General features: G+C 45.0%; 4 protein-coding genes across 5 annotated transcripts; 3 read left to right on the top strand and 1 right to left on the bottom strand.

Annotated features, from left to right (window-relative positions):
- Positions 1-844: 844 nt before the first annotated feature.
- Positions 845-2,380, bottom strand: LOC127766833 (uncharacterized). Its single transcript, XM_052291992.1, has 2 exons — positions 2,205-2,380; positions 845-2,040 (listed from the first exon to the last, which is right to left on the bottom strand). The coding sequence occupies exon 2, from the start codon at positions 1,978-1,980 to the stop codon at positions 952-954; it is 1,029 nt and encodes a 342-aa protein (XP_052147952.1). The 5' UTR covers positions 1,981-2,040; positions 2,205-2,380; the 3' UTR covers positions 845-951.
- Positions 2,381-2,651: 271 nt separating this feature from the next.
- On the top strand, positions 2,652-7,004 carry LOC127766832 (26S proteasome non-ATPase regulatory subunit 4 homolog). Of its 2 annotated transcripts, XM_052291991.1 has the most exons (11): positions 2,652-2,785; positions 2,889-3,002; positions 3,108-3,213; positions 3,449-3,563; positions 3,642-3,851; positions 3,937-4,243; positions 5,131-5,257; positions 5,495-5,592; positions 5,686-5,754; positions 6,338-6,411; positions 6,785-7,004. In XM_052291991.1, exons 1-10 carry the CDS (start codon positions 2,774-2,776, stop codon positions 6,386-6,388), a joined length of 1,209 nt encoding a protein of 402 aa, XP_052147951.1. In that variant the 5' UTR covers positions 2,652-2,773; the 3' UTR covers positions 6,389-6,411; positions 6,785-7,004. The 2 variants fall into 2 exon arrangements, with proteins under 2 accessions (XP_052147951.1, XP_052147950.1); XM_052291990.1 differs by lacking the exon at positions 6,785-7,004 and having other exon boundaries at positions 6,338-6,734.
- Positions 7,005-8,436: 1,432 nt separating this feature from the next.
- On the top strand, positions 8,437-12,734 carry LOC127765040 (uncharacterized). The gene is made up of 11 exons (XM_052289837.1): positions 8,437-8,577; positions 8,661-8,975; positions 9,312-9,529; positions 10,028-10,372; positions 10,490-10,700; positions 11,090-11,188; positions 11,271-11,362; positions 11,628-11,745; positions 11,837-11,922; positions 12,011-12,062; positions 12,146-12,734. Exons 1-11 carry the CDS (start codon positions 8,569-8,571, stop codon positions 12,659-12,661), a joined length of 2,061 nt encoding a protein of 686 aa, XP_052145797.1. The 5' UTR covers positions 8,437-8,568; the 3' UTR covers positions 12,662-12,734.
- A 5,531-nt stretch (positions 12,735-18,265) lies between these two features.
- On the top strand, positions 18,266-20,721 carry LOC127768108 (actin-depolymerizing factor 5). Its single transcript, XM_052293632.1, has 3 exons — positions 18,266-18,459; positions 18,556-18,815; positions 20,155-20,721. Exons 1-3 carry the CDS (start codon positions 18,439-18,441, stop codon positions 20,303-20,305), a joined length of 432 nt encoding a protein of 143 aa, XP_052149592.1. The 5' UTR covers positions 18,266-18,438; the 3' UTR covers positions 20,306-20,721.
- Positions 20,722-23,388: the final 2,667 nt, after the last annotated feature.

Here is a 23,388-nt window from a genome sequence, read left to right as displayed (position 1 = left end):
GTGAGTCTGAGAGAAGGTGATTGAGAAGATTGCTTCAGGCTTAGGGTGAGTCTGAGAGAAGGTGATTGAGAAGATTGGGAACGAGGTGAGCTATTAGCTCATGATTAATTGAGTATTAACTATTTTAAATTTTAAAAATAGATTAATATGATTTTTTAAAACAACTTTCCTATAGAACTTTTTTGCAAAAAACACACCGTTTAGTAGTTTGGGAAGCGTGCGCGTGAAAAACGAGATGTTTTTCTCTCTCAATCTCCCGGATCTCAGAACGAACGAAGCCTTATTGTAGTAGGCAACCAGGTTACCATTGCTAACTTACCAAACAAATGGTGTAATGCAATCAAATATTCCATTCAGCACGGACTGTTACAACTACATTACAATTTTCAGCAGCAACCATTCACACGGGTTAATTACTAACGGGAGCAGGCACACTGGTACATTACTAATGGGAACAGGCAACAAAGCTTACATCGTTCAGTACCATCTGTCCATGACCTCCCACAAAGATGGGCCATGGCACGTATATGTTCATTGTCAGCAAACGGCCTCTTGATGCTTCTCGTAGTAGGCAACCAAATTACCATAACTAGACAAAAATAATTACCATAACCAAACACCATTCAGCACCCGTGATAAGTTAGACATGATAAATTGGACTTAGCAAATAACTACTCCATCAAATTATCGAGCTTAAAAAATCTTCAAATTGAATATAGCCCCGAATGTTTAAAGAAGATAACAATTTAAGTTTTTCATTCACTAGAAATGGGAACAACATTCTTAAGATCATTGCACAAAACATTATCGAAAGAAAGTAGCCCATGCATTCACACATGTTATATGACTAATAAAACCAGTTTTCGAATTAATTAAGAGCACCATGTTCAGCCAAACCACACAAGTAGCCACATGCGAATGACCGGCAATTTCACAATAACAGCCCCCTAATTAATACACCATGAGCGGTTGAACCTTGCAGTATCCATCTCCGAGGCTATAGCGGACAGATTTGTGCTTGACCATCCGAAGCCCTTTGCCAAGCTCGCCGGACCGCACCACCTCGACGGCGGTCAGGACGGCGAACACTTCCTCACGCTTGGGCCCGTCCCACTCTGACTGGAACTCAGTCTCCGGCGATGGCTTGGCGAAAATCCTGACGATGCAGAACCTAGCGGAGCCCAGGTGCAAGAGGTTGGAGTAACGAGGCACCCACCCCTTTCGCGGCCTGACATCTTGCTGCCAGATGTTGCGCTGGACCGGCGGAGAACCCTGTTCGGCGGCAGCGGCGAGGTCACAGGCGCACATGGGGTTACCTGTGCTATTCCTTGCAAGTCCGAACCAGAGCTTGTGCTCGGAGACGTACTCCGCGCGGCCGGAGAAAGGGAGCGCCCACTCTGCATGCTTCGCCCATGAGCGGCGCGAGATGTCGTATGCATATGTGCCGTCGCCGTCGTTGGAGATCCAGATGCTGTTGCCGCCGACCACAGCGTAGGCTCGGCGGGATCCACCGCGCACTTCTCGGGGCGCCGTCGGGAGTGCCTCGCAGGTCCAATCCTCACATGAGGAATTGTCGTGGACTAACTTCTGGAAGCAGTGTTTGCTGTCGAGGACATAGACGCCGCTGTCGTCGACAGGTACGGAGATGGGCCAGTACAAGGGTGCCTTGAGAACAGGGCCGCTTCTCACGACGCGGAAGCTGTCGTCGTAGATGGTGGTGCGGCCAGATGCTTCCACGGCCAACACCTTGTCGCGCGCGAGCAGCATAAAATCCATGTGGCCATTGATAAGTTCCCCAGCACAAAATCTCGCGCATGTCGGAGGCAGGGGAGCCTCCTCGATGCCGGGAACGGGCACAGGTGACACCTTATCTGGATAGAAGAAGCGCGACATGTTGATACGGCGTAGGAGGTAGAACTGTTCGTGGCCTCGCCGAGAGCCCTTCGCCACCATAAACACAAACCGCCGCAGGAGGCTCATCGCCGAAACTCTTCGAAGTTTATCGCTTATTTCGGCGACAATCTCTCTTACTTATTTCGTCTGAAAGAAGAGATAGCAAAAAACAGGAGTCCAATAAGTAAGAATATAAACACACAAATACTTCACTCTAAAGGAATCGTTGAAGAAGATTAGTAATTTTCTAGACAATACGGTAATCACAGATCTGAGATGCCCTTGCAGAAGGTAGAGCGACGGCAACATACCTATCCAGGAAATCCTCAAGAGTCCGTCGTCGAGATTAGGATTCCATTGCACAGTTGCAAGACATTTGGCGAGGCGTCGAGGAGAAAGGAGGCCGAGGGAGAGGAACAAAATAAATCTGAGTTGGGGGGAACAAGGGACTGGCGGCTGAAGGGATGGGGAAGGGGAAAGAGGCAGAGGAGGGCTAGGGTTTTCTCCTACGCTAAAATGGATTGGGCCGAGCAGTTCCAGTTGGTCCATCGACTATGATAGATGGGGTGAGGCCGTGGGGCAACAAGACTCTGGGATCTCTCGTATGGGATAGGGGTACAAATCAGATTCAGCCCCTAGTTAAGGGAGTCAAAGTGAACCTATTCCATTCGAGAAACACTGGAATTCTACTCAGCGTCCGGGCTGGACGGACGTGGGCCGAATAGGTTTCCTCTTCAGAAAGCGACCCGTTTCCGGAGTGGAAAGCAGCAAATATAACCCACAACCCCCACGGCTTCTGCTCCCGATTCCTCCCGTATCATCTTGCTCCCCAAACCAAGCCAACCCCCTCGACGGCCGGAACACATCGGGGGGCGCAGCCATGGTGCTCGAGGTTCGCCGCGCAGCTCGCCGCCCTCCCTCCCACAGATCGATTTCGCCGAGCTCTGATTCTCACTGATTTATCGCTTTTTTTTGCGTGGCTCCCCTCTCCGCAGGCGACGATGATCTGCATAGACAACTCGGAGTGGATGCGGAACGGCGACTACTCGCCGTCGCGATTCCAGGCTCAGGCCGACGCCGTCAACCTCATCTGTGGCGCCAAGACCCAGGTACGCCACCGTCCGACCCGATCGATCCGCGCGGCCTTCGTTGTGTGCGATTTAGGGTTCTGGGCTCCGGATCTGACTGTTTTTTTTTTCCGGGGGCCTTTGCAGTCCAACCCGGAGAACACGGTGGGCGTCATGACGATGGCCGGCAAGGGCGTGCGCGTGCTCGTCACTCCCACCAGCGACCTCGGCAAGATCCTCGCTTGTATGCACGGTGAGTTCCCATCAACCCCATATTTAGTACTTTAGTGGATATTATGTTTGTAGTTTTAGCAGAGGAAAATTTGTACCAATTAGTCAATTTGTATGACTTTATGAACTTGGCATGGTTAGAATCTGGGTAGTGGTGATGCCTTGTGGTAGCATGACTATGTAGTTGGCCAGTTACTCCTCGGTTCTGGTACTTGGTAGTTTTCTATTGAACTGATGTCCAACAATGTATGCTGCAGGACTTGAAGTTGGTGCTGAAGCAAATTTGGCTGCAGCAATTCAGGTTGCTCAGCTGGCTCTGAAGCATCGCCAGAATAAGAGGCAGCAACAGCGGATTATAGCTTTTATTGGAAGGTATGTGGGGGTGCGTGATAACTTGTATGGTACCTTTTTATATGAGTCGCGGTTGATGACGCTGGCCTAATCTTTCAGCCCTGTGAAATACGACAAGAAAGTTTTGGAAACAATCGGGAAAAAGCTGAAGAAGAATAATGTGGCTCTTGACATTGTTGACTTTGGTGAAACCGATGATGATAAGCCTGAGAAACTGGAAGCGCTAATCTCTGCTGTGAACAGTAGTGATAGCAGCCACATCGTTCATGTCCCTCCCGGTGAAAATGCCCTTTCCGATGTGCTTATAAGGTATAATAATGTATCAATTTGTTAGGGCTCTAGGTTGTTGTTTTAATGTATTTCTGCTGACAAATTAATATCCCTCTTTTCACAGTACTCCTATCTTCACTGGTGAAGAAGGTGGAAGCGGTTTTGCTGCTTCTGCAGCAGCAGCAGCAGCTACTGGTGCAGCTGGATTTGAATTTGATGTGGACCCAAATGTAGATCCAGAATTGGCACTCGCCCTGCGGTTGTCCATGGAAGAAGAGCGAGCAAGGCAAGAGGCTATTGCGAAGAAGGCCGCAGAAGAATCTTCTGGTGCTGAAAATAAGGACCATGCCTCAAGCTCAAACACTGATTCTGTTATGGCAGAAGCAGAACCTGCCTCAAATGCTGCTGATGATAAAAAAGATCAGCCAAAGGTATTGTCGTTATCCTACAGTTAATCATCACATTGTGAAAAGTTCTACGATTGGGGTATTATGTCATATAGCTATCTAAATCATTTTAAACTTCATCAACACACACCATTGGACTTGTATAGCAATTTACAAAATTACCAATGGCATTCAATCTGGACCACGCTTTATATAAACAAAAAGTTACCTGGCAGCATTGCTTGTCAATGCAAGCATAACAGTTATTTTCATGTTGGGGTTTACAGAAGAAGCTCTGTAGTAGCAATATTCTAGTACTGCTTGAACAATATTGTTGCTGATGTAGGCTTTTTGGCCATTTCTTTCTTTGTCGAGATGTGATAACTATATAACAAGGTTGCAATCAATATTTGCCCACTGAAGAGAAAGCAACAACTATTTTGTTTTGCTGGTGCATCTCTTGTTAGCACGTAAAAAAAAAATTCAAACAATTTTGTGAAGTTCATTGATAAAGACTTTTCACTTTGTGGTAAAATGAAATGAACCCCATATGACTACAGAGTAACTTTGTGATCCTTGATCAGTAGAATCAATTCATTCAGAAATCATCACTTAGTGCTGCTTAGTCATGATTCTGCTGATAGCCCATATGTATGTGCTAATTGTTTCGTCCACTCTTTATTTTGCTTCGAACATATTTTTTTGCCTAAATATTGTTGTCAGTATTTCTGATTTAATTCAAACAAGTCATCTCATCCCACCTACCTTGATCTTTGATAATTGAAGTTTGCAAGGAACCATTTCAATTAAAACACATGATTGCATTACTTTTTTTCATTTCAATTAGTATGCATCAGATATTGATTTATCTGAGTTGAGAATGCTGTTTAGATGGACAAGAGTTGGCTAATATAGATGTGATGTGATCACAGGAAGATGATGATGCTCAGCTACTACAACAGGCTCTTGCAATGTCAATGGAGGAGGGTTCTTCAGGGGCTGCAGCGGCTGATGCTGCTATGGCAGAGGCTGCTGTAGATGACCAGGACTTGGCACTAGGTAGGTCCTTTTCTCTGCTGAGCTCTTTCATTCTTCTATAACTTTAATTTAATTCATTCAAACAACAATGATTCAGGACTTACTAGTTCATAGGTGTATCTTCTTATCCATTTTTGTAGCACTGATTCATTTCCAATACAAGCTAACCTGTAAAGAAAAGCTCAGCATGCAAAGAAACACATTTAGACATTTCCATGCTCTTTGGTCTGATGTTTAACCAATTTGATTTCTGCGCAGCTCTTCAAATGTCTGTCCAGGACGCAGGCGGGTCTAGTCAGTCTGATATGAGCAAGGTGTTTGAAGACAGATCATTTGTTACATCCATCCTTAACTCTGTAAGTATTTGTTTAGAACCAATGACATGCTAATCTATAGATATTTCCATTGCGTATGACTGACTCTTGCTCTTTTCCCCCTTCAAATTATAGCTCCCTGGTGTTGACCCCAATGACCCCTCTGTGAAAGATTTGCTGGCATCATTGCATGGGCAGGGCGAGGTATGCTTTTCTCTATCCTTTTAGATTGTTGAGTTTCGATCAAACTTAGAAGGTCTGAGTACAGTTATGACATTAGACTTTCTATTGTCCCTCGTACCTAAAGTTTCTTGTATGCGAGTATTTTTGCCTTTTTTTGTCACATGCTAGAACAGTCTGTTTTTTTTCTGGAGACTGCTAAATAATCTTATATTATTTGGAGTAAATCTTTCGCTGGGACATTCAAATCTTTACCAGATAAATGATCAAGCCTTGTATTCTTCTGATAAGTGATTCTGATCCTGTGAAAACTTAGAATTGCATATTTGAAGAAAAATGCTTTGGAACAAATAATGATTATGCATGAGTAACAGGAATTCGGATTTTCTAAGTTGCCAAGTCGTTGCAAATAGTTGTTTTGTTAATGGCTTATTGAAACAAGCTCATTCTGCTATAGCTATACTGTAACTTTGAGTTTTATATACGATCTGCATTGGTGTGCAACTTTACTATTTTAGAATCACTGTCAGTTTCCCTGCATTTGTATCATTTTCTCATTTGCGTACATCCATTATCACTAACCTATGTACGCTCTTCTTCCTGACAGCAAGAGAAGAAGGAAGACAAATCAGACAAGCCAGAAGATGAGAAGAAATAAATCAACTCCTTTGTGTCTTCCTTGTAAGATTTCAGTATGCTGTCTTACCTCCATATCCGATATGCATGTTTTGCATATAGTCTATTCAGCCCTTGATGACTATCGTTCTGGTTGTACGATATCTTCTACTATAAACTAGAAGCTGGCGAGTTGGCTGCATAAATTTGAATTTTGGAGCAGCAAGTTATGTCCTCAAGATACTTGCATGTAAAACTGGTCTATGTGTGCAGAGTGGTTCTGTCGCTCTGCTCTTTTTAGGACTGTCGTTTCATTGTTCACAATTATGATTAGCATATTACTGTTTCTATGCAAAACTAACGTGTTAACATGTGCAATTTGCATCAAAGTTTACCATTTATCCCACGCAACTTATCAAAACGTTGCGCGACCTCGCAGGCAACAACCTCTTGATCAATCTCGCAGGCGCCCGAAGCATTGGAGATATCTGGTCTCGCTTTATTTGGTCATGGATTTTACTTATCCTCGTGTAACTGTACTTCAATTAAAAAACATAAAGGGATAATGGTTTATCACTTCCTCTGTCGTCATTTTACGACTTGCAATTGTTTACTGTCGTGTTATTCGCTTCTATATAATTCGTCTTCTTCCCCGCATATGTGGTTGTGGTTTGCACACCTAAATTTGATACTAGCATGAGTACATCGTTTTGTCTCGTTTAGATATGTTTGTCTCGTTTTGGCAAAATAACAGTAATCATATCGTGTTAATATAGCAGTCATTTCAGAAAACAAATGTAACTTTGTTATCAAGTTCGTTTTGTAAGATAGGGAGTGGTTGAGTCTTGTTAAAAGATTTGAGTAAACTAAAAAATAGCCTGATTTTTGGGTGAAATTACTCAAAGTTGAGAATTTTTTTTACAAAACTATAAATACTGTTACTAAAATATGATTATCATAAACTAAAAATTTAACATCAAATTTATCATTAAACTATATATTTAAAGTAGAATAATGCAAAGTATATATTACTATAGGAAGTTATATAAAAGAATGTTGTTTACATCCAAAGAGTTGTAGTTTTTTTATATTTAACAAAATTGATACCATAGTTTTGCGTAATACTATCATGTAGTCTTAACTTGTGGTCCTGCAGCCAGACATCTAATAAGTTGGGTAGGTGTGAGTTGGGGTGGTTACTGCCACTCCACGGTAACCGTGTGATTACTGCAAGATATGTCGTGGTTTCAAAAACTGATAAAATTACCATACGTAATAACCACGATAACCGTGTGTTAACCGCACGGTTTTGTAAACCTTGGGGTGAGATGCAAAGCAATACGGCATACATTATACCTCAAATCTTTTATGAAGTAGCTTTGTAATGCAAAATTTTGATATTTTGAGCTTCACTCCGTTGGCTTTGATTATTTAACAATTCTTACCAGTTATAGACTCGTTTTAAATACAATTATCCAACATGTAGTGTCAATACAATCAAAATGACAATGAATAGAACGCCAAATTATCGAATTTTACTAATGCACCATCTAAAACATATAGTTTTATGGTAATCGATACTAAGATACATATTTTATACTAAAGTTTTATGGTAAACTCAACGATAGATATGCTGTTTTGTGATATAATTTACCAATGTTACTCCTTCTGTCCCAAAAACTTTAAGCTAGACAGGGACGTAAGACAGTAAAACTGAACAGCCTCTAAGCAATCTCTGACCTCGGTTGAGTTTTTTTACAGTACAATCGTAACGTCGAGAACTTGAGATAGCTCGTTGAGGAGTACATACATGTACAACCCTATCGTTTGGCCTAAACAGCAAAGAATAAGCCAAAATTTGAATTTTTGAACTTAGTTTTGAAGTTGATTTTGAAATGCTTTTAACGTAATTTTTGTTAATGTTGGCTTTTAAGTCGCTACGAACAAATCTACACAAGTTTTACTTATAAATTAATTTTAATTTTCTAATAAGCCAAATAAGCTATTTTGGACAAAATGGCAACCGATGGGAGCCGTACCCCCGGGGGCGCCGCCGCAGCCTTCTTCACTGGCCCACCTCGCCGCCTCACCGCACGCACGAACCGCTGTGTCCTCCCTCTCGCAGTCTCGCTCCCAGGGTGGCGTCGCCACTCTCTCCGAGCCGCCGCCGCCACCCCCCTCCCCACCTCCCAACCTCATCCCCCGTGTCTTCTCGAGTTCTCGATGAAACTGGTAAGCGCAAAACTCTCTCTCTCTCTCTCGCGCGCGCGCGCGCGCCCCAGGCGCCTGATGCTAATGCTCATGTGACGTCGCAGACCTGCCTGGACACCGGAGTCGATGGAGGCTACTACACGCCGGCGAGTCATCTCCTGGAGGTGGAGGGGCTCCGTATTCTCCTTGACTGCCCCATCGACCTCTCCTCCCTCACGGCGTTCTCCCCGGTGCCCCTCGGCGCATCGTCCTCCTCCGGTGATGCGGGGGACCTAATCCGCGGTGTGCCCTACTACCGGTCGCCTACCGCGGTTGCGGCCGCCAAAGCAGGTCGCATAGACGCCGTGCTTGTGTCATCCGCTACGGGGCTCCTTGGCCTCCCGTTCCTCGCGCGACTCCCCGGATTTGCGAACACCAAGGTGAATCCCCCCAACTCTCTTAACTTGTACCACTTCAATCTATAGCACTCTAGGTTGAGAATTAGCGAGTAGTGTTTAGGTGATATGGCTTGCTGCAGATCATTTTATTGTTTGGAAAATGCAGGTTGTTACGTCTTAAAAGTTGTCTGTTTGAAGTGTTAACCATATTACAATGTTCCCTTCAATAATCCGAAGCAAATGCCTCAGAAAATAAAGTTAAATACGAAGTCAAACAATCCGAGATACATCAAAACTTGCTCAACGATTATGTCACTTCACTTTGCAGTCATTTTAAGCCCTGACCATTATGTTGGCTTTTATTCTTCTTTTGAATAGGTCTATGTGACAGAGGTAGCTGCTAGGATGGGAAGTCTAATGATGAGAGAGTTGGTAGAGATGCGCCGTGAGTTTGTAAGGTGTTATGGACCAGATAGGGATCAGTCACCAGTGTGGATGGAAGGGGAGAAGCTCAAGAAACTCATGTCAGTGTTGCAGAAGATCACGACTGAAGACGAGGAAAATAATAATTTAGCTGCTTTGGTGTCACTTTACAGGTCCACTAAAGAGTTTATATTAGAAGATAGTGCTTAATTTCACCTAGTTTATATTGGCTATTGGTCCAGAACGTTGAACTTACATTCTTACTAGAGACAAACTTAAAAACTTTTATGAATATTTAATACACAAAAAAAATGTACTTGAATAATTGAATTTTGTCAAGATTTGACTTTCAAATGCTAATAAGAATCTGATAAGATAATTACTGTTTACACCCTAGTTAGTTTGAGTATCAGTCCAGTGCGTTATATCAATGATGGTTTTATTACTTGAGCAAAGAAAGATTCAGATACTGCCACATGTCTGCGGCCTATCATCTTATTGTATTACTTGTGTAACTGGTTAAGAGTTATTTGCTTCCTGCAAACAAATTTCTGCACTTGGGACATATGGTGGTCATTAAATTTTATGACTGGAAGATTTGTAAGCAGTTCATGGAAGTGAGTTACCATTTTTTTTTCTCAACTAATGGGATTTATATCTATCTGGTGCAGTCTGGATAATATAGAAGAATGCATGCAAAAAACCCAGTATGTAAAATATGGAGAGGAGGTTTGCTTCAATGGCATGTTGATGCTGAAAGCCTCTAGTTCTGGTCTCGAACTTGGCAATTGTGTTTGGACAATAAAAGGTCCAAGAGCAAGTATGACCTACTTGCCGAGCTCCATATTTGTGTCAGCTCATGCATTAGACTTTGATTATAGCTCTCTGAAGGGAAATGATGTGATATTGTTTTCGGATTTTTCTTCCTTAAATGGCATGTATGATGATAACAAGAAGATGGGTGAGCATATAGTGGATGAAACTGACATTCTCCTTGCTAGTAATTCAGTGTTCAGGTATTGCTAGTGTGATGCACTTCTGCTTTTCTGGCACATACTTTGTTAATTCAAGCTTTATATGTTAACTATAAACTCCTTGTAGCTTTGTTGTTCAAGCACTGAAAAATCTTTCAGGGATGATGGCATGGATGAAGATGAAACCATCAAATTCCTGTGCAGCAATGATGATATTGCAGAGGAGATAGAGAGAATCAGCTTCATATGCTCATGCATCATTGATGCAATAAATTCTGGTGGTTCTGTATTAATACCAATAGGACGAATTGGTATTATTCTTTTGCTTTTGGAACATATGTCAGAAACACTACATTCTTCCAACATGAAGGTAATTTGTGGCCCTTGTAATCATATTGTGGACCTCCTTGTTAATTCTTATAGAGCTTATACATTTTGTGCATGTATGTAGACCTCAATTCTCAGTATTCTTGTAGCCTTGTGAGTTATGAAGCATATGCTTTTACAGGATATGCCATTTGGATTTGCTTATGTGGATGTGTCAAGTTGAGAGTGCCTGATTTACTGCTAACTACGTGTAAGATGGTTAGCTTCTAGGAGGGTTTAAATATGCATGTGATACGAAGTGTCCTATACCTGTAGTAACAAGTTGTTTTTCATATTGGTAGTTCTATGCCCCTTCTTTTAATTCTACTATGAAATTTGAAGTTTATGCCACATCGCTATTCACATCTGTTTTTGGATGACATTTTTTTTCAGAGTCAGGTTCCCATATTTATGATTTCTGAGACAGCAGAAGAAATTATTACTTTTACCAATGCCTTGCCTGAATGGCTATGCAAGTCACGCCAAGAGAAGGTACTTCCCTTTACCCTGTGTGTTTTGAAGTATGAAAGTAATACTCCTCATCATCTTACTCTAATGTGTGGTTATCCTGCAGCTTTTCTCTTGTGAGCCGTTATTCGGCCATGTAGAGCTTTTGAAGGAAGGCAAACTATCACTGTTCTCTCATTTATACTCAAAGGGCCTGCTGTAAGAATTTGATCAGAAATTATTATATCTTCAGTTGTTACCTTTATTTGCAATATGATAGAAGGCCTTTTGATTACAGTAATATGTGTCCACCTTGTTCTTAGAAGTCCTGTGCTGGCTTTCTTTTTATTTGTTATTTTGGTTGTGATTAATTTTACGATCCACATTTTGTATTCTTTTGAGCTCACCTGCACTTAAAAATATTGTTCTTAGTCTTTTGTTCCCTTTATGATATACTGTGTAACAAAAAAAAAAATCCTGCCAGGGCAGCTTGGAAGGAACCTTGCATTGTATTTTGTCCACATTGGAGTCTTAGGCATGGCCCAGCTGTCCATTTGCTTCATCGATGGCGTGCAGACAAACGATGTCTTCTTGTTTTGGAGGTACAAATGCCCAATCTGTCATATGAACCTATCATATATTCGACCTTGACAGTTGTTGAGATGCTGAAGTTTATAAATATTTCATTTTCAGCAAGGAGTTGATGCTGAGTTGACTCTAAAACCTTTCATGCCTCTGGCGATCCAGGTCCTTGGGTGTTCTTTCCTTTCTGGAATAAAGTATGATATTGAATTCAAAATGTTATGTTTCTACTACTTCAGAGTGAAGACTATACGCTGAATAAAAACTTGCTGCTATGTTGTCTAGGGTGGGGAAAATTGATCCATTACTGGGATTGCTGAAACCAAAGCTCATACTGGTATGCTATTCATGGCTACTATTTATTTCCTATTTCTATTTGGGCCAAGCTATGATTTCCTTATGGTCTACATTACTATGCAGTTTCCTGAAGGTCAGAAGTCGTTGTGTCCAGCCACAGATAAGCAACCATGGTCATTCCTGTATTACTCAAAGGGGAAAACAATCGAGGTCCCAAATATGCGGGAAGAATTCGAGGTGCGCATGACAACTGAGGTTGCCTTTGGGTTGCAACCTAGGCAGCTGGACAAGACCACAGCTGTTGCGAGGTTGAAAGCAAAGCTCCTTCTAAGCAATGGACAATATGTGCTAGCTGCTGCAAAGAGTGAATTAGATCGATCAGAGCGGCACTTGCTACACTGGGGAACTGTGGACGCGAGCTGTATACCGTCAGCCTTGCAGGAAAAGGGAATTGTATGCTCGTTTTCTGCAGACGCTGATTACTCTGCACCTTCAGATCGTGAACGTGTAATTTCGATCACTAGTCCAGGAGAAGCCCTGGTGAAGGTGACATCTGAAAGGACTACTATTTACTGTGATGATGAAGAAACAGCAGAGCGTGTTTATGATGCTCTTCGTAGTATTTGTAATGGGATATGATGTATATATACGATTTCACTCAAGAAAATGATGTGCCTTCGTTTTTGCTGTCGAAGGTTTGAAACCACCTAAACAGACATCTTTTAGTCTCCGTGTGGTTAGCTGTGCTTTGTGTGTGCGTCTGTGTGGGTCTGTGGGATGATGTGTAGGCGTGCATTCACCATCTTGGATGAGCTCTTTATGCCATGGCCCCCTGGTCAATACTGTGAGATCTGCAGTTCCTAACGAGTATTCAGCACGAGCTGATAACGAAACGCAAACACTGCGTTGTCGGTGAGAAGTTGCAGTAAGGCAGGCAACTGGCCAGCTTAGTTCTACCTCTCATCACGAACATGATTTGGACTCGGATCTTGTCCATGCATGATATTTACTCGCGCTGTCGCGCAGAGTGAAATTGGATTGAACACCAGCAACCGATCGACTTCGTTTTCCATTCGTAATTTCAAATAGTCATCCGTTCGATCATCAACTCCCTATATTCATTGAACTATAAAGGTAGCTATAGTTTTGGAACGGGGAGTATTTATTACTTCCTCCGTTTCACAATGTAAGTCATTTTAGTATTTCCCATATTCATATTGATGTTAATAAATTTATATATACAATGGCTTACATTGTGAAACGGAGGGAGTATGTTAGTGACTGATTTTTCATAACATATCTAACCTTTCTCAATGCCTCGTACCGTCTTAAGATTCCTGCAACACCTTATATGTAAAATGCTAACCTTTGTCCTTCCTCGTGATCCAATTCATTGTTGATGTCGCCCCTAGCTCTAACATATGTTTCCCTCTAGCCACCTCATCAATGTCATATCACTCTCCCGGTCCCTCCTCTGGTGACTTGTTCTTTCATATCCTCTATCGCCATGCTCACCTCCTGACCATATGTTATCCTTCACCCCTGCCATTGATCCCTTCCACCGCCCTCCATCCCTGTAGTTTCACTTTTTGTCATCCACTTGCCTCCTCGCTAAACTGTCCTCACCACTATCTCTCCACCCCAATCTGTTCCTAGCCTAGAAACCTAATCCAACAATCTTTGATAGGTACCAATGTCGTCAATGCCAAAAAAAAGGTGTCTTTATTAGGGAAGTAGATCCTATAACGTGAACGCCCCTTGATGTGATCACTAACATGTGGGCCTCACTATATTCCTTTGACTTCATGTCAGAGGATATCAATCCTCTATTAGTGTGCACATGGTTTTGCGACAGAACGGGATAGAATGATCCCATTCTTGATTTTTGAGATAGGATGGTTTTGTCTTGTGCTTGGTCGAGGAGATCAGATGAGATCATCACCTTTTCTTTTGTTGGAGGCACATGGATGGTGGGGTACGACATTGAACCCACCTGCCAGCCTCACGAATGAGCCATGTTCCACGTGGTATGAGTTGGTCCGGTGAATTTTCAGGAACAGGTCGTCTCGTATCTTAGAAGAATAGTTCCCTCTAGAGATGATTTCGTCCCATCTATCTTCAAACCAAACACTTAAAAATATATCCTCATACCATGTCTCATGGATCAAACACATCATCTCGAGGACTCATCGTTTGTGGAGGAAGTTGTTATCGGTGAGTCATCCCTTCCATTTGCTCCCATTCTCATGAGACCTGCTCAACTGAAGATCGAGGACAGTTTGGATGCCCTCGGATTAAGATTCATCAAATATTCAGTGGTTTCAAATTAAACACTGAGATTTAGAAACCGTATTTATTTTAAATAATCCTATTAATTCACCTACTAGAAGTCTAGAACTAGTCAGATTTCCTGCGGACCCAGGTCCTGGGCCATGGCTTGGGCGCTGGGTACCAAAGCCCATATAAATATACGAAATTTCATCATGTAATGATCTCTGACCCAATGCTCAGTGGGTTGACCTAGGTCCTAGCCCAAACCCGAGTCCGCTCTTGATTGCAATCTTATTTGTATACCGATCCATTTCAGTACTGTAACGTAGATTACTACGATTAACTGCAGACCTTTCTCTTATTCTTTTGCGATTAACAACAGCGCTCGGAGATTCCAAGGTGACTCGTTCAGCCAGAACCCATTGCTAGTCCATACAAGTCCCTTGCCCACCAGGCCAGCACGAGTGCGCAAGCGCAAGGATGCACATGCCATCAATCACCGCCCCGTGCATCCGCATCCAAATGCTATCATCCAACACGGGACACGGCTCTCGGACGCCGCCAACCATACGGAGCTCGGAGCCAGCCAACGGATGCTCCAGCTCCAGATCACCATCGACCCGACCAGGGGCCTAGATCGCTAGCGTACGTCTCGTCTCCTCGCGGCGGTCGCCAGCAAGTCAATCATGGCGTGGGTGGACCGGCCGGTGCCCCGTCTCTCCGCGCAGCAGGCGGGCTATCTACAGGCACTGACAGCGGAGCACTGTCGCGTCCCTCTCGTCCTCCAGGTCGGCGACTAGACGCCGTGCGCGCCGTGTGCTACCTGCTGCGCGCACGGCTTGTTTTGACGGAACGGGGCGAGATGTCTTGTTTTGGCGGGGTTTCGTCGTCGGCAGATGTCACGCCACGATCGGTTGATATCTTCTCCCCTAACCCACTGTCGAGCAGAGCAGTCGTGCAGGCGCACTCCATTATTTCGTTGGTGGTTTGCGTTTGGAGTACTACTACATTGGCATCGGACGTCCACGTCGTTGTTGTGTTGGTAGAGGGGCCTCTTGATTCTGACGAAGGGACGCGGCGTTCTGTTCGCGCATGGAGTAGATCGTCTCTAATCATTGACGAAGCAACAGTTGCATCCAGAACAAAAGAAAGAAAGAAAGAAGAGGAAGGGAAAACGACACATTAATTGAGGGAGAAATTTTGGGTGAAGAAAATTTCGATTTGAGTTGCTTACATTAGTTACCAAACTTTGTTCGTGCACTTTTCTGTTTGACCTTTTATTTTCTGTGTGACAAATCATGATTGTGCCATCTTTTTACCTATCCGAATGTCTGTCTGTTAATCGAGAAAACTGGGAACATCAACTGAGTGCAGCTAGAATATGGGACAGAGGTAGTACGAGCGTACCACCAACAACTCATGATTGGCCATGATGCTAGTATTTACCCAACGGCTTCACCGTTGAATTAACACTGCGTAGTACGTACGCCACCAAATGCACTGATAATTCATTACTCTGGACTCTGGAGACCCGACTAGTTGTACAGTACTCCCTCCGTCCCATAATATAAGAGATTTTAAATTTTTGCTTGCACTGTTTGACCATTCGTCTTATTTAAAAAATTTTAGAATTATTATTTATTTTCTTTGTGACTTACTTTATTATCCATGTACTTTAAGCACAATTTTTCGTTTTTATATTTGCACAAATTTTTTAAATAAAATGAGTGATCAAACATTATATGAAAAATTTAAAATTTCTTATATTATAGGACGGAGGGAGTACGTCGGTATGACAACCAGATTACTACTACTACCACTTGTCCACTTACCAAGGCTACTTCCAGCCGGGCGAACGTGTTCCGCTAGCGGAACCAGGTTCTGGACCTCTTCTGATGCAATCGTCAAAAAACAAAAGGCCATACTACAGCTCAACAAATAGTCCCGATAGGACAGTACTGCTACGCATTACTGACCGAGAAACCCCTGCGTTTTCAGCTCAGCACAAGCACACTGAAACATCCTTTACAGCTCCGCATTTTGTCGCTCCATCACGTGCACTGTTAGAGCAAGCTTAATAGAATAGCCGACCACTAGCTCCAATTTATCTATAGTCAATCTAATAGTTCATTCATACAGTAGTTATATACTACACTATTAATACTTGGTCCTACCTGTCATACACATACTGTGTCTTGAAGTCCGTGCTACAGTTGGCTACCAATCTGTAGCCCGCTGTCTTTCTCTCTCCTTATTTATCTTCTTAAAATATGTTTGCAGCTGGCTTATAGCCTGCTATTGTACCTGCTCTTAGCCTCGCCGGTGCAAACCTAGGGCTTGTTTGGCATAGCTCCAGCTCTAGCTCCACCCCTCCTGGAGCTGGAGTTCAGCCAAACAGTTTCAGCTCCACAAAACTGGGAGTGGAGTTGGGTGGAGCTCTCTTACAAAATGTACTAGAGTTGTGGAGCTGGGTTTTGGTTGCTCCACAACTCCACTCTAGACTCAACTCCTGGAGTTATATTTAGGAGTTGGAGCTGTACCAAACAGACCCCTAATTAACCTAGATCGAGCAGAGCACCATTGCCCATTGCCCTGTGTCATTTGACCATCAATACACCACCACCAACCGGCACAATCGCTCATCAAAACCGGGCGTGGAAACGCACCACGCACCAGAGGAGAAGCACGTAGTACGGTACGCCCCGCACGAACTGAAAGAGCCTCGAGCAGCTTTCAGTCGCCGCGAATCACGCGGACGAGATTCCTCGTCGCACGCGCCGAGAAAATTTTTAACCGGCGCGTCTACGCGACCGCACGGACGCACGGTACAACGGCTCTTCTGTTTCACGGAATTCCACCGACGCGCGCGTGCGTGAGGATGTGAGATCGGTGCTGTTCAAGAGAGGGCGAAAGGAGGCGAGGTCCGAGGCCCCATGGCCGGTCTCCCCAGTCCCCACCAGGCCACCACCGTTCTCTTCTTTTCGCGCGGCTTCCAATTGGGCAAACGGCCATTGCCTCCCTTACCTTCCAAGCAAAGAATGGTGAGTTCGGGACGGGCACGGTTCATGACGAGCCTCGCCGTGATAGATCCTAGGCGAAGCGTGCACTAGCTCCCATGCGTGCCTGCACGAAGAGACCGGTAAATCCTAGTAGTACGAGTACTCTTTCCGTCCTAAAAACAAAAGACAAACTCTGAGTTTCTATGTCCAACGTTTAACCATACGTCTTATTTGAAAAAATTATGAAAAAAAATAAAAACATAAGTCACACATAAAGTATTAATCATATTTTATCATCTACTCCCTACATTCCATAATATAAGGCACAACCACGTTTTTAGATGTTCCATAATATAAGACATACATGCATTTAGGCAATTAACTATGGCCCCTTCTCCATTAAATTATTACTTTTATAAATTTTCCACTCTTGTATTCCCTAATTCTATTAGATACATGCATTGTATTTATTAGGATGATCCAAACTACAATATGATAATAATTATTTCTTGGTCTTTGGGTTAGGGGTGATTATGCTTTATATTTTGGAATGGAGGGAGTAACAACAATAAAAATACTAGTTATAAAACAAATTCATATAAGACGAACAATCAAACGTTGGACACAAACCCATAGTTTATCTTTTTTTTTAGACGGAGGGAGTAGAGATCATCCACTAGTTTTTTTTTTTTTAAAAAAAAGTAGAGATCATCTTGCCGCGCGATGGCATGGTCACCGTGATGATTGTAACCGTCAAATTTCTGAGAGGTTTAATTTGGCTTACCACTACTGCTTTGTTTGCCTGTTTTTGCATCGTGCGGGACTCGTGCTTTTATTCTAGACGTGATGCGGGGGAAAAAATGCGTTGTACCCAATGCATTATCTCCTTTTTCTTTCATTTAGAAAAGGCGGGTGAGGGAATTTTATGCTGGTTGGCACCCTTTTTCCCTCTTTTATAAAGTCCACCCGACCTCACCTAATGTCAAAAGAAACCAACGGCAGGAGGGAGACACCTCGAGGAAACCACAGCACCCAAAGAACAAGAAAGGCGATACCCCTTCTCCCACCACCACCGTTTCCGTCCATCTCCATCCTCACCGCCGGCGACGCTCACCTCCGACGACCGATCGGCGACCTGCTTCAGCCATGGCAATGGCTTACAAGATGGTAATCCAGTCTGTCACACACCTTGGTTATTGAGTCCATGGGTCGTCGTCGTTGCGGCGTTCTGATGGAGTATGTGGGTTGGGTGCGTCTGTGCAGGCGACGGAGGGGATGAACGTGAAGGAGGAGTGCCAGAAGTGGTTCATGGAGATGAAGTGGAAGAAGGTGCACCGGTTCGTGGTGTACAAGATCGACGAGCGGTCGCGCGCCGTGCTGGTGGACAAGGTGGGCGGCCCCGGCGAAGGGTACGAGGAGCTCGTCGCCGCGCTGCCCACCGACGACTGCCGCTACGCCGTCTTCGACTTCGACTTCGTCACCGTCGACAACTGCCAGAAGAGCAAGATCTTCTTCATCGCCTGGTAATTAATTAACCCAACCCAGCTCCTCCCTCTAATTAATCTCTTATCAAGTGATTCGATTCCATCTTATTCCATGTCTGATCTCGATTAACTAGCGGTAATTCAGGATCTTGTTAGGAAAGGTAAACACGGTGAGCTGTATCCATCGTTAGATGCCATATCTCGAGCGTTCTTATATAAGGTGCATATTAAATCGTCTCTTCTGCTGTCCAAACCGCAACGGCACAAGTTGTTCTCTGAAAGAACTCGTGCTTTGGAAGATACAGTTTGGAAGATATGCAAGCGATTGATAAACTGCGGGCTGCGGCAACTAGCTAAAGAGAACAAATCCCTTTTCGCCTTTTGCACTAATGAAGAACTCTAAGTTCATGCACTTACACAATGTACGCGCAACTTACTTAATACCTAAACCTCGATTGATCATAGTCGTTTCGTACCATAAGAAAAGATGTCACATATCACAATCACTCATCGCGTCATGATTGAGAAATCAAATTAATTCTGGCACCTTACATACTATTGTACACTGGCAGACAAGTCCTCCTGAGCCTTATTAGGTGCTGACGAGCATCATAAAAACGACTAAAAATCTGCAGGGCGAATGACTGTTCCAATCAATGCCGCATCCTTATCGCAAAGGATGGATAGGTCACCAAGCTTTCTCTATTTTCCACAAGAAGTTTGCTTGCCTCTCAGACGCATCCCCGTTGCCTTGTCAAACGAAGCTTTAGTCGAAATCATGACGGGGACCATACTTTCTTGATAAGGCCTTCCTTTGATCCTTCCCCTTTTCCTTGCCCCCATCATCTTTGTTAATCACTGTTGTCTTTAGTACACTTCATGCATAATTTTGCTTAATTAACCTCCACTGCCAAGGCCGGTTCTTTTATCAGATCTGATCTGGCCTGAATCCACCTGTTGTCTAGATCTGTCTGTCCTTGTATATTCATAGATCCATCATCAAAAGCAAGGTTCGTGCGCACCCACGCCAGTAGTAGCCACAGCTGCAGTATTATTGTCCATTCAACATTTCACTGTCTTTAGTGCAGTTCAATTACTTCTTTCCTGGCATGTCCTTTTGTCAAGAAACAAAGATTATCAGATAAGATCGAGAGGTATACTTTAACACCCAACAAACAACACAATTAGAGTACTGTTAAGTGAGTCCATCTGCTATCTAGCTCTAGTTTCCTTTTGTTAAAGCACTTTGAAAGGACTTTGGTTCGATAGCAACCGCTGCAGTTGCAAATTTGCAATATTGTTTAGCGAGTAGCAGCCTGCACTGTCGTTGATTGAGGATTCGTTGCTTGTTTTGCCTACCGTCATGGGCCTTTTTCAGGTCACCGACCGCATCGAGGATAAGAGCCAAGATTCTGTACGCGACGTCGAAGCAAGGGCTGAGGCGGGTGCTTGACGGGGTCCACTACGAGGTGCAAGCCACGGACTCCTCCGAGATGGGCTACGACGTCATCCGAGGCCGCGCTCAGTGAGCTGAGCTCCTCCGGCGCCGGCGCGCCGCCGCGACGCGATGAGTCGCGGGCGGGCTTGCGGCGCTGTACTTAGCACGTACTCACCCCCAGTGTGTGTGGTATAATCGGACGGATGCTAATTGGCTCTCTCGTTCTCGTAGTAGGGCGGCTGATGATGCGATCTGACGAGGGTTTGTGAATTTGGTTTAGAGTTTGGCGTGGCGTGGCGTGCTGTTTCGTTTGGAGAGTTGGAGGGGTGTGTGTAGCGTGGCGTGTTGCTGAGGGAGTGGCAGCGGATTAGTGAAACGTCCCATGTCGGTGACGTAGAAATTCCACTGATGATGCTCCACTTGGTTGATTAATTGTTCCAGGAAACATGATCGGGGTGCTTCAAAATTTTGTTCGCCTGCTGGAATAAAAGGACACTTGACACTTCACACCTTCTGGACGTCCCGATCCAGCGCGACATACCGACAAACGCACGCACACCTGTCTAATTTCGTTCGTACTAACAGTAACTAAGTAAATGAGCTTACCAACATCCGCCGAGGCCGAACCGGGAACAACGAAAAAACAAGCGATTGCTTCGGTCTTCTGTTCTGTTACACGAGCCGCGAATTGCAGATTGATTGGGCCCAAATGCGCCCGAAAACTGAACGGACGGCCTTGCAACCGTCGCAGCCTGGCGAGCCGCAAGCAGGCGAGCTTCACTGGGCTTCGTTCCCGGCTGCGTGCCTTAACCCGGCCTCATCGTACGCGCACATCACCATTCACCACGGGGCCGACCGCCGACGGGAGTGGTGGTGGGGGAAAATCCACTTAGACTCTCTTAATTGTTCATCAAATCTAATTCGTACCCCTTAACTAGAAAATCGGACAGAATAACTCCCCCAATTACTAAAACCGGTACAAATTGAATCCCTAGACGATTTTATGGGGCCCACAAAATGAGGAATGGTTTCACTGACATGGCTTTTACGTGGCAATATTGACCTGGTTTGCTGTTGACATGATGCTTAGGTGGTATTACAACTAAAAACATGCACGTGGGATCCATTCGTCATTCACATAGAAGATGAATTTGTGGGGCCCACATGTCAGTCTATCATTTCCTCATCCTCCCCCTCTCTCTCTTATCTCTCTCTCCCTCCCCATTTGGCAGGCGGGAGCCGGCACCGGCGGTGACGGTGGGCGGGGGGCGACGGCCGCTGAGCTCCACATTTGGGCGACACCGAGCTTCGCTCTCGAGCCTCAGTCAGGTCTGGGCGGTAGCGGGCGCGACATCAACGAGGAAGTTGGGCATGCGCGCTATGTTGGACTCCCAGACGTGGTCGTCGGGGTAGTGGACAGGGTCGGTGGTGGGGGTGCCGAAGTTGATGCGGGCGACGAGGGAGGGGAAGAAGGTGCCCTCGAAGATGAAGGGGTGACCGGTGGTGGCGTTGATGAGGCAGTCGGAGAGGGAGGCTCGGGACTGAGCCAGCGCCACCATTTCCCGCGTCACCACTCGGGGGAGGGGCAGCCGCCGCTGAAGAGGAGGGAGCGCCGGCGTCGCGCGTGCTAGGGCGAAGGAGCGAGGCAGCGGTGCGGGGTGGGCGGCCTCTCCGCCTCCCTCGGCCTCCCCGCCAGGCGGACGAGCGACGGGTGCAGCGTCTCGGTGACAAGGTTGTGGCGGAGGATTCGCCACACGGGCCCTTGATGGTGTAGCCGTTCTCGCCAAGGAGCGAGCGTGCCACCTCCAGGCGGTCAGCGAGAGCGGCGCCGCGCTCCACTAGGGCCGCGTACGCGACGCGGCGGTCGGACACGAAGGAGGAGGGCGACGAGGCCGTGTCTGAGATGGCGGCGAAGCGGCGCCGCAGACAGCCATCGCCATCGCCATCCACCGCTGCCACCCGCACCACCGCCATCGCTATCGCGACCACCGCCGCTTGCTTTGCTGTTTTTTGGGGGGAAAGATAGAGAGGGAGAAGAGGGCTGACAAGTGGGCCATACATTTTTTTTTATTTTTTCCTAATCAATTGCATGTGGGCAGTGGGCCTCATCTGTATTTTGGTGACTAGGCTGACATGTCAGCATAATGGACCAAGTCAGCATGCCACGTCAGCAAAACCAGCCTCCGAAACCGCCGAGGGAATCTAATTGCACTGGTTTTAATAGTATGGGGAGTTGTTCTATCTGGTTTTCAGATTGAGTGGTATGAATTAGATTCGATGAATAATTAAAGGAGCCAAAGTGGACTTTTTCCTGGTCCAATCCGAAGGACTTTCTGAGCTCCCGCATGGTACACGTCCCTCCGTTAGCATCATCTCCCAAGCCGTCATTCGGTCCGCGGTGCGCCGGTGTGTAACGACGTCGCCTCACCTACTAAGCTCTCAGTGTACGGGTCGGACTTGTACGACTTTGGTTGAAGAATTTCACTCAATCCGCGGGTTGTACTCGTACGACTTCCGCCATATGTTTGAAAAATTTCACTAGTTTGATATCAGGGTTCACCAAAATGTTTCGGGTGAGGGTGGGGTTTTATCGCGGTAACCGCAAGATTACTGCGAAAGTCATATGGTTACCGAGGTTTCAAGAACTAAAAAAGTTATTGTACATGATAACTGTAATAATCATGTGTTTTTTCTAATCCTGTTCCATACACTTGATCTTAGAGCTGAAAGAAATGCGCTAGAGTACACTGGCCATGGTAAGTTGGTAATGATCGTCGCACAGAGTGTTGCAAGGGGAGCCGAGGACGACTCACTGAGATGTAGTTTCTGTCATTCCGTTGATACTGCACAAAGTCACTGATACGAGTGAGAATCATGTTAATCATCCGGAACTGAACTCCAAGCAAATCTGTTTCTTTATAAATTATGGTCAAATGAAAAGCTTATGACGATGGGATGATTATTGATTAACATGATTCGTCGTAGGTGTTCAAGTACGCTGAATAGATATCGGCATGAACACACGTTTCTCCTGGCCAAGAAATGCCGCCATAAACAACTCTGCGCGGCAGCGCCATGTGTTACAACTTACAGTACACCGGCTATCTCGTACTAAAACCGCTGGTTTCAGGGAGCAAATTGGGGCTTTGCTCGTAAACCATGCATACAAGTCAA

This window comes from Oryza glaberrima, chromosome 3 (genome assembly GCF_000147395.1).
Source record: "Oryza glaberrima chromosome 3, OglaRS2, whole genome shotgun sequence".
NCBI classification, from domain to species: domain Eukaryota; kingdom Viridiplantae; phylum Streptophyta; class Magnoliopsida; order Poales; family Poaceae; genus Oryza; species Oryza glaberrima.
This window is presented reverse-complemented; position numbering and strand designations above follow the sequence as displayed.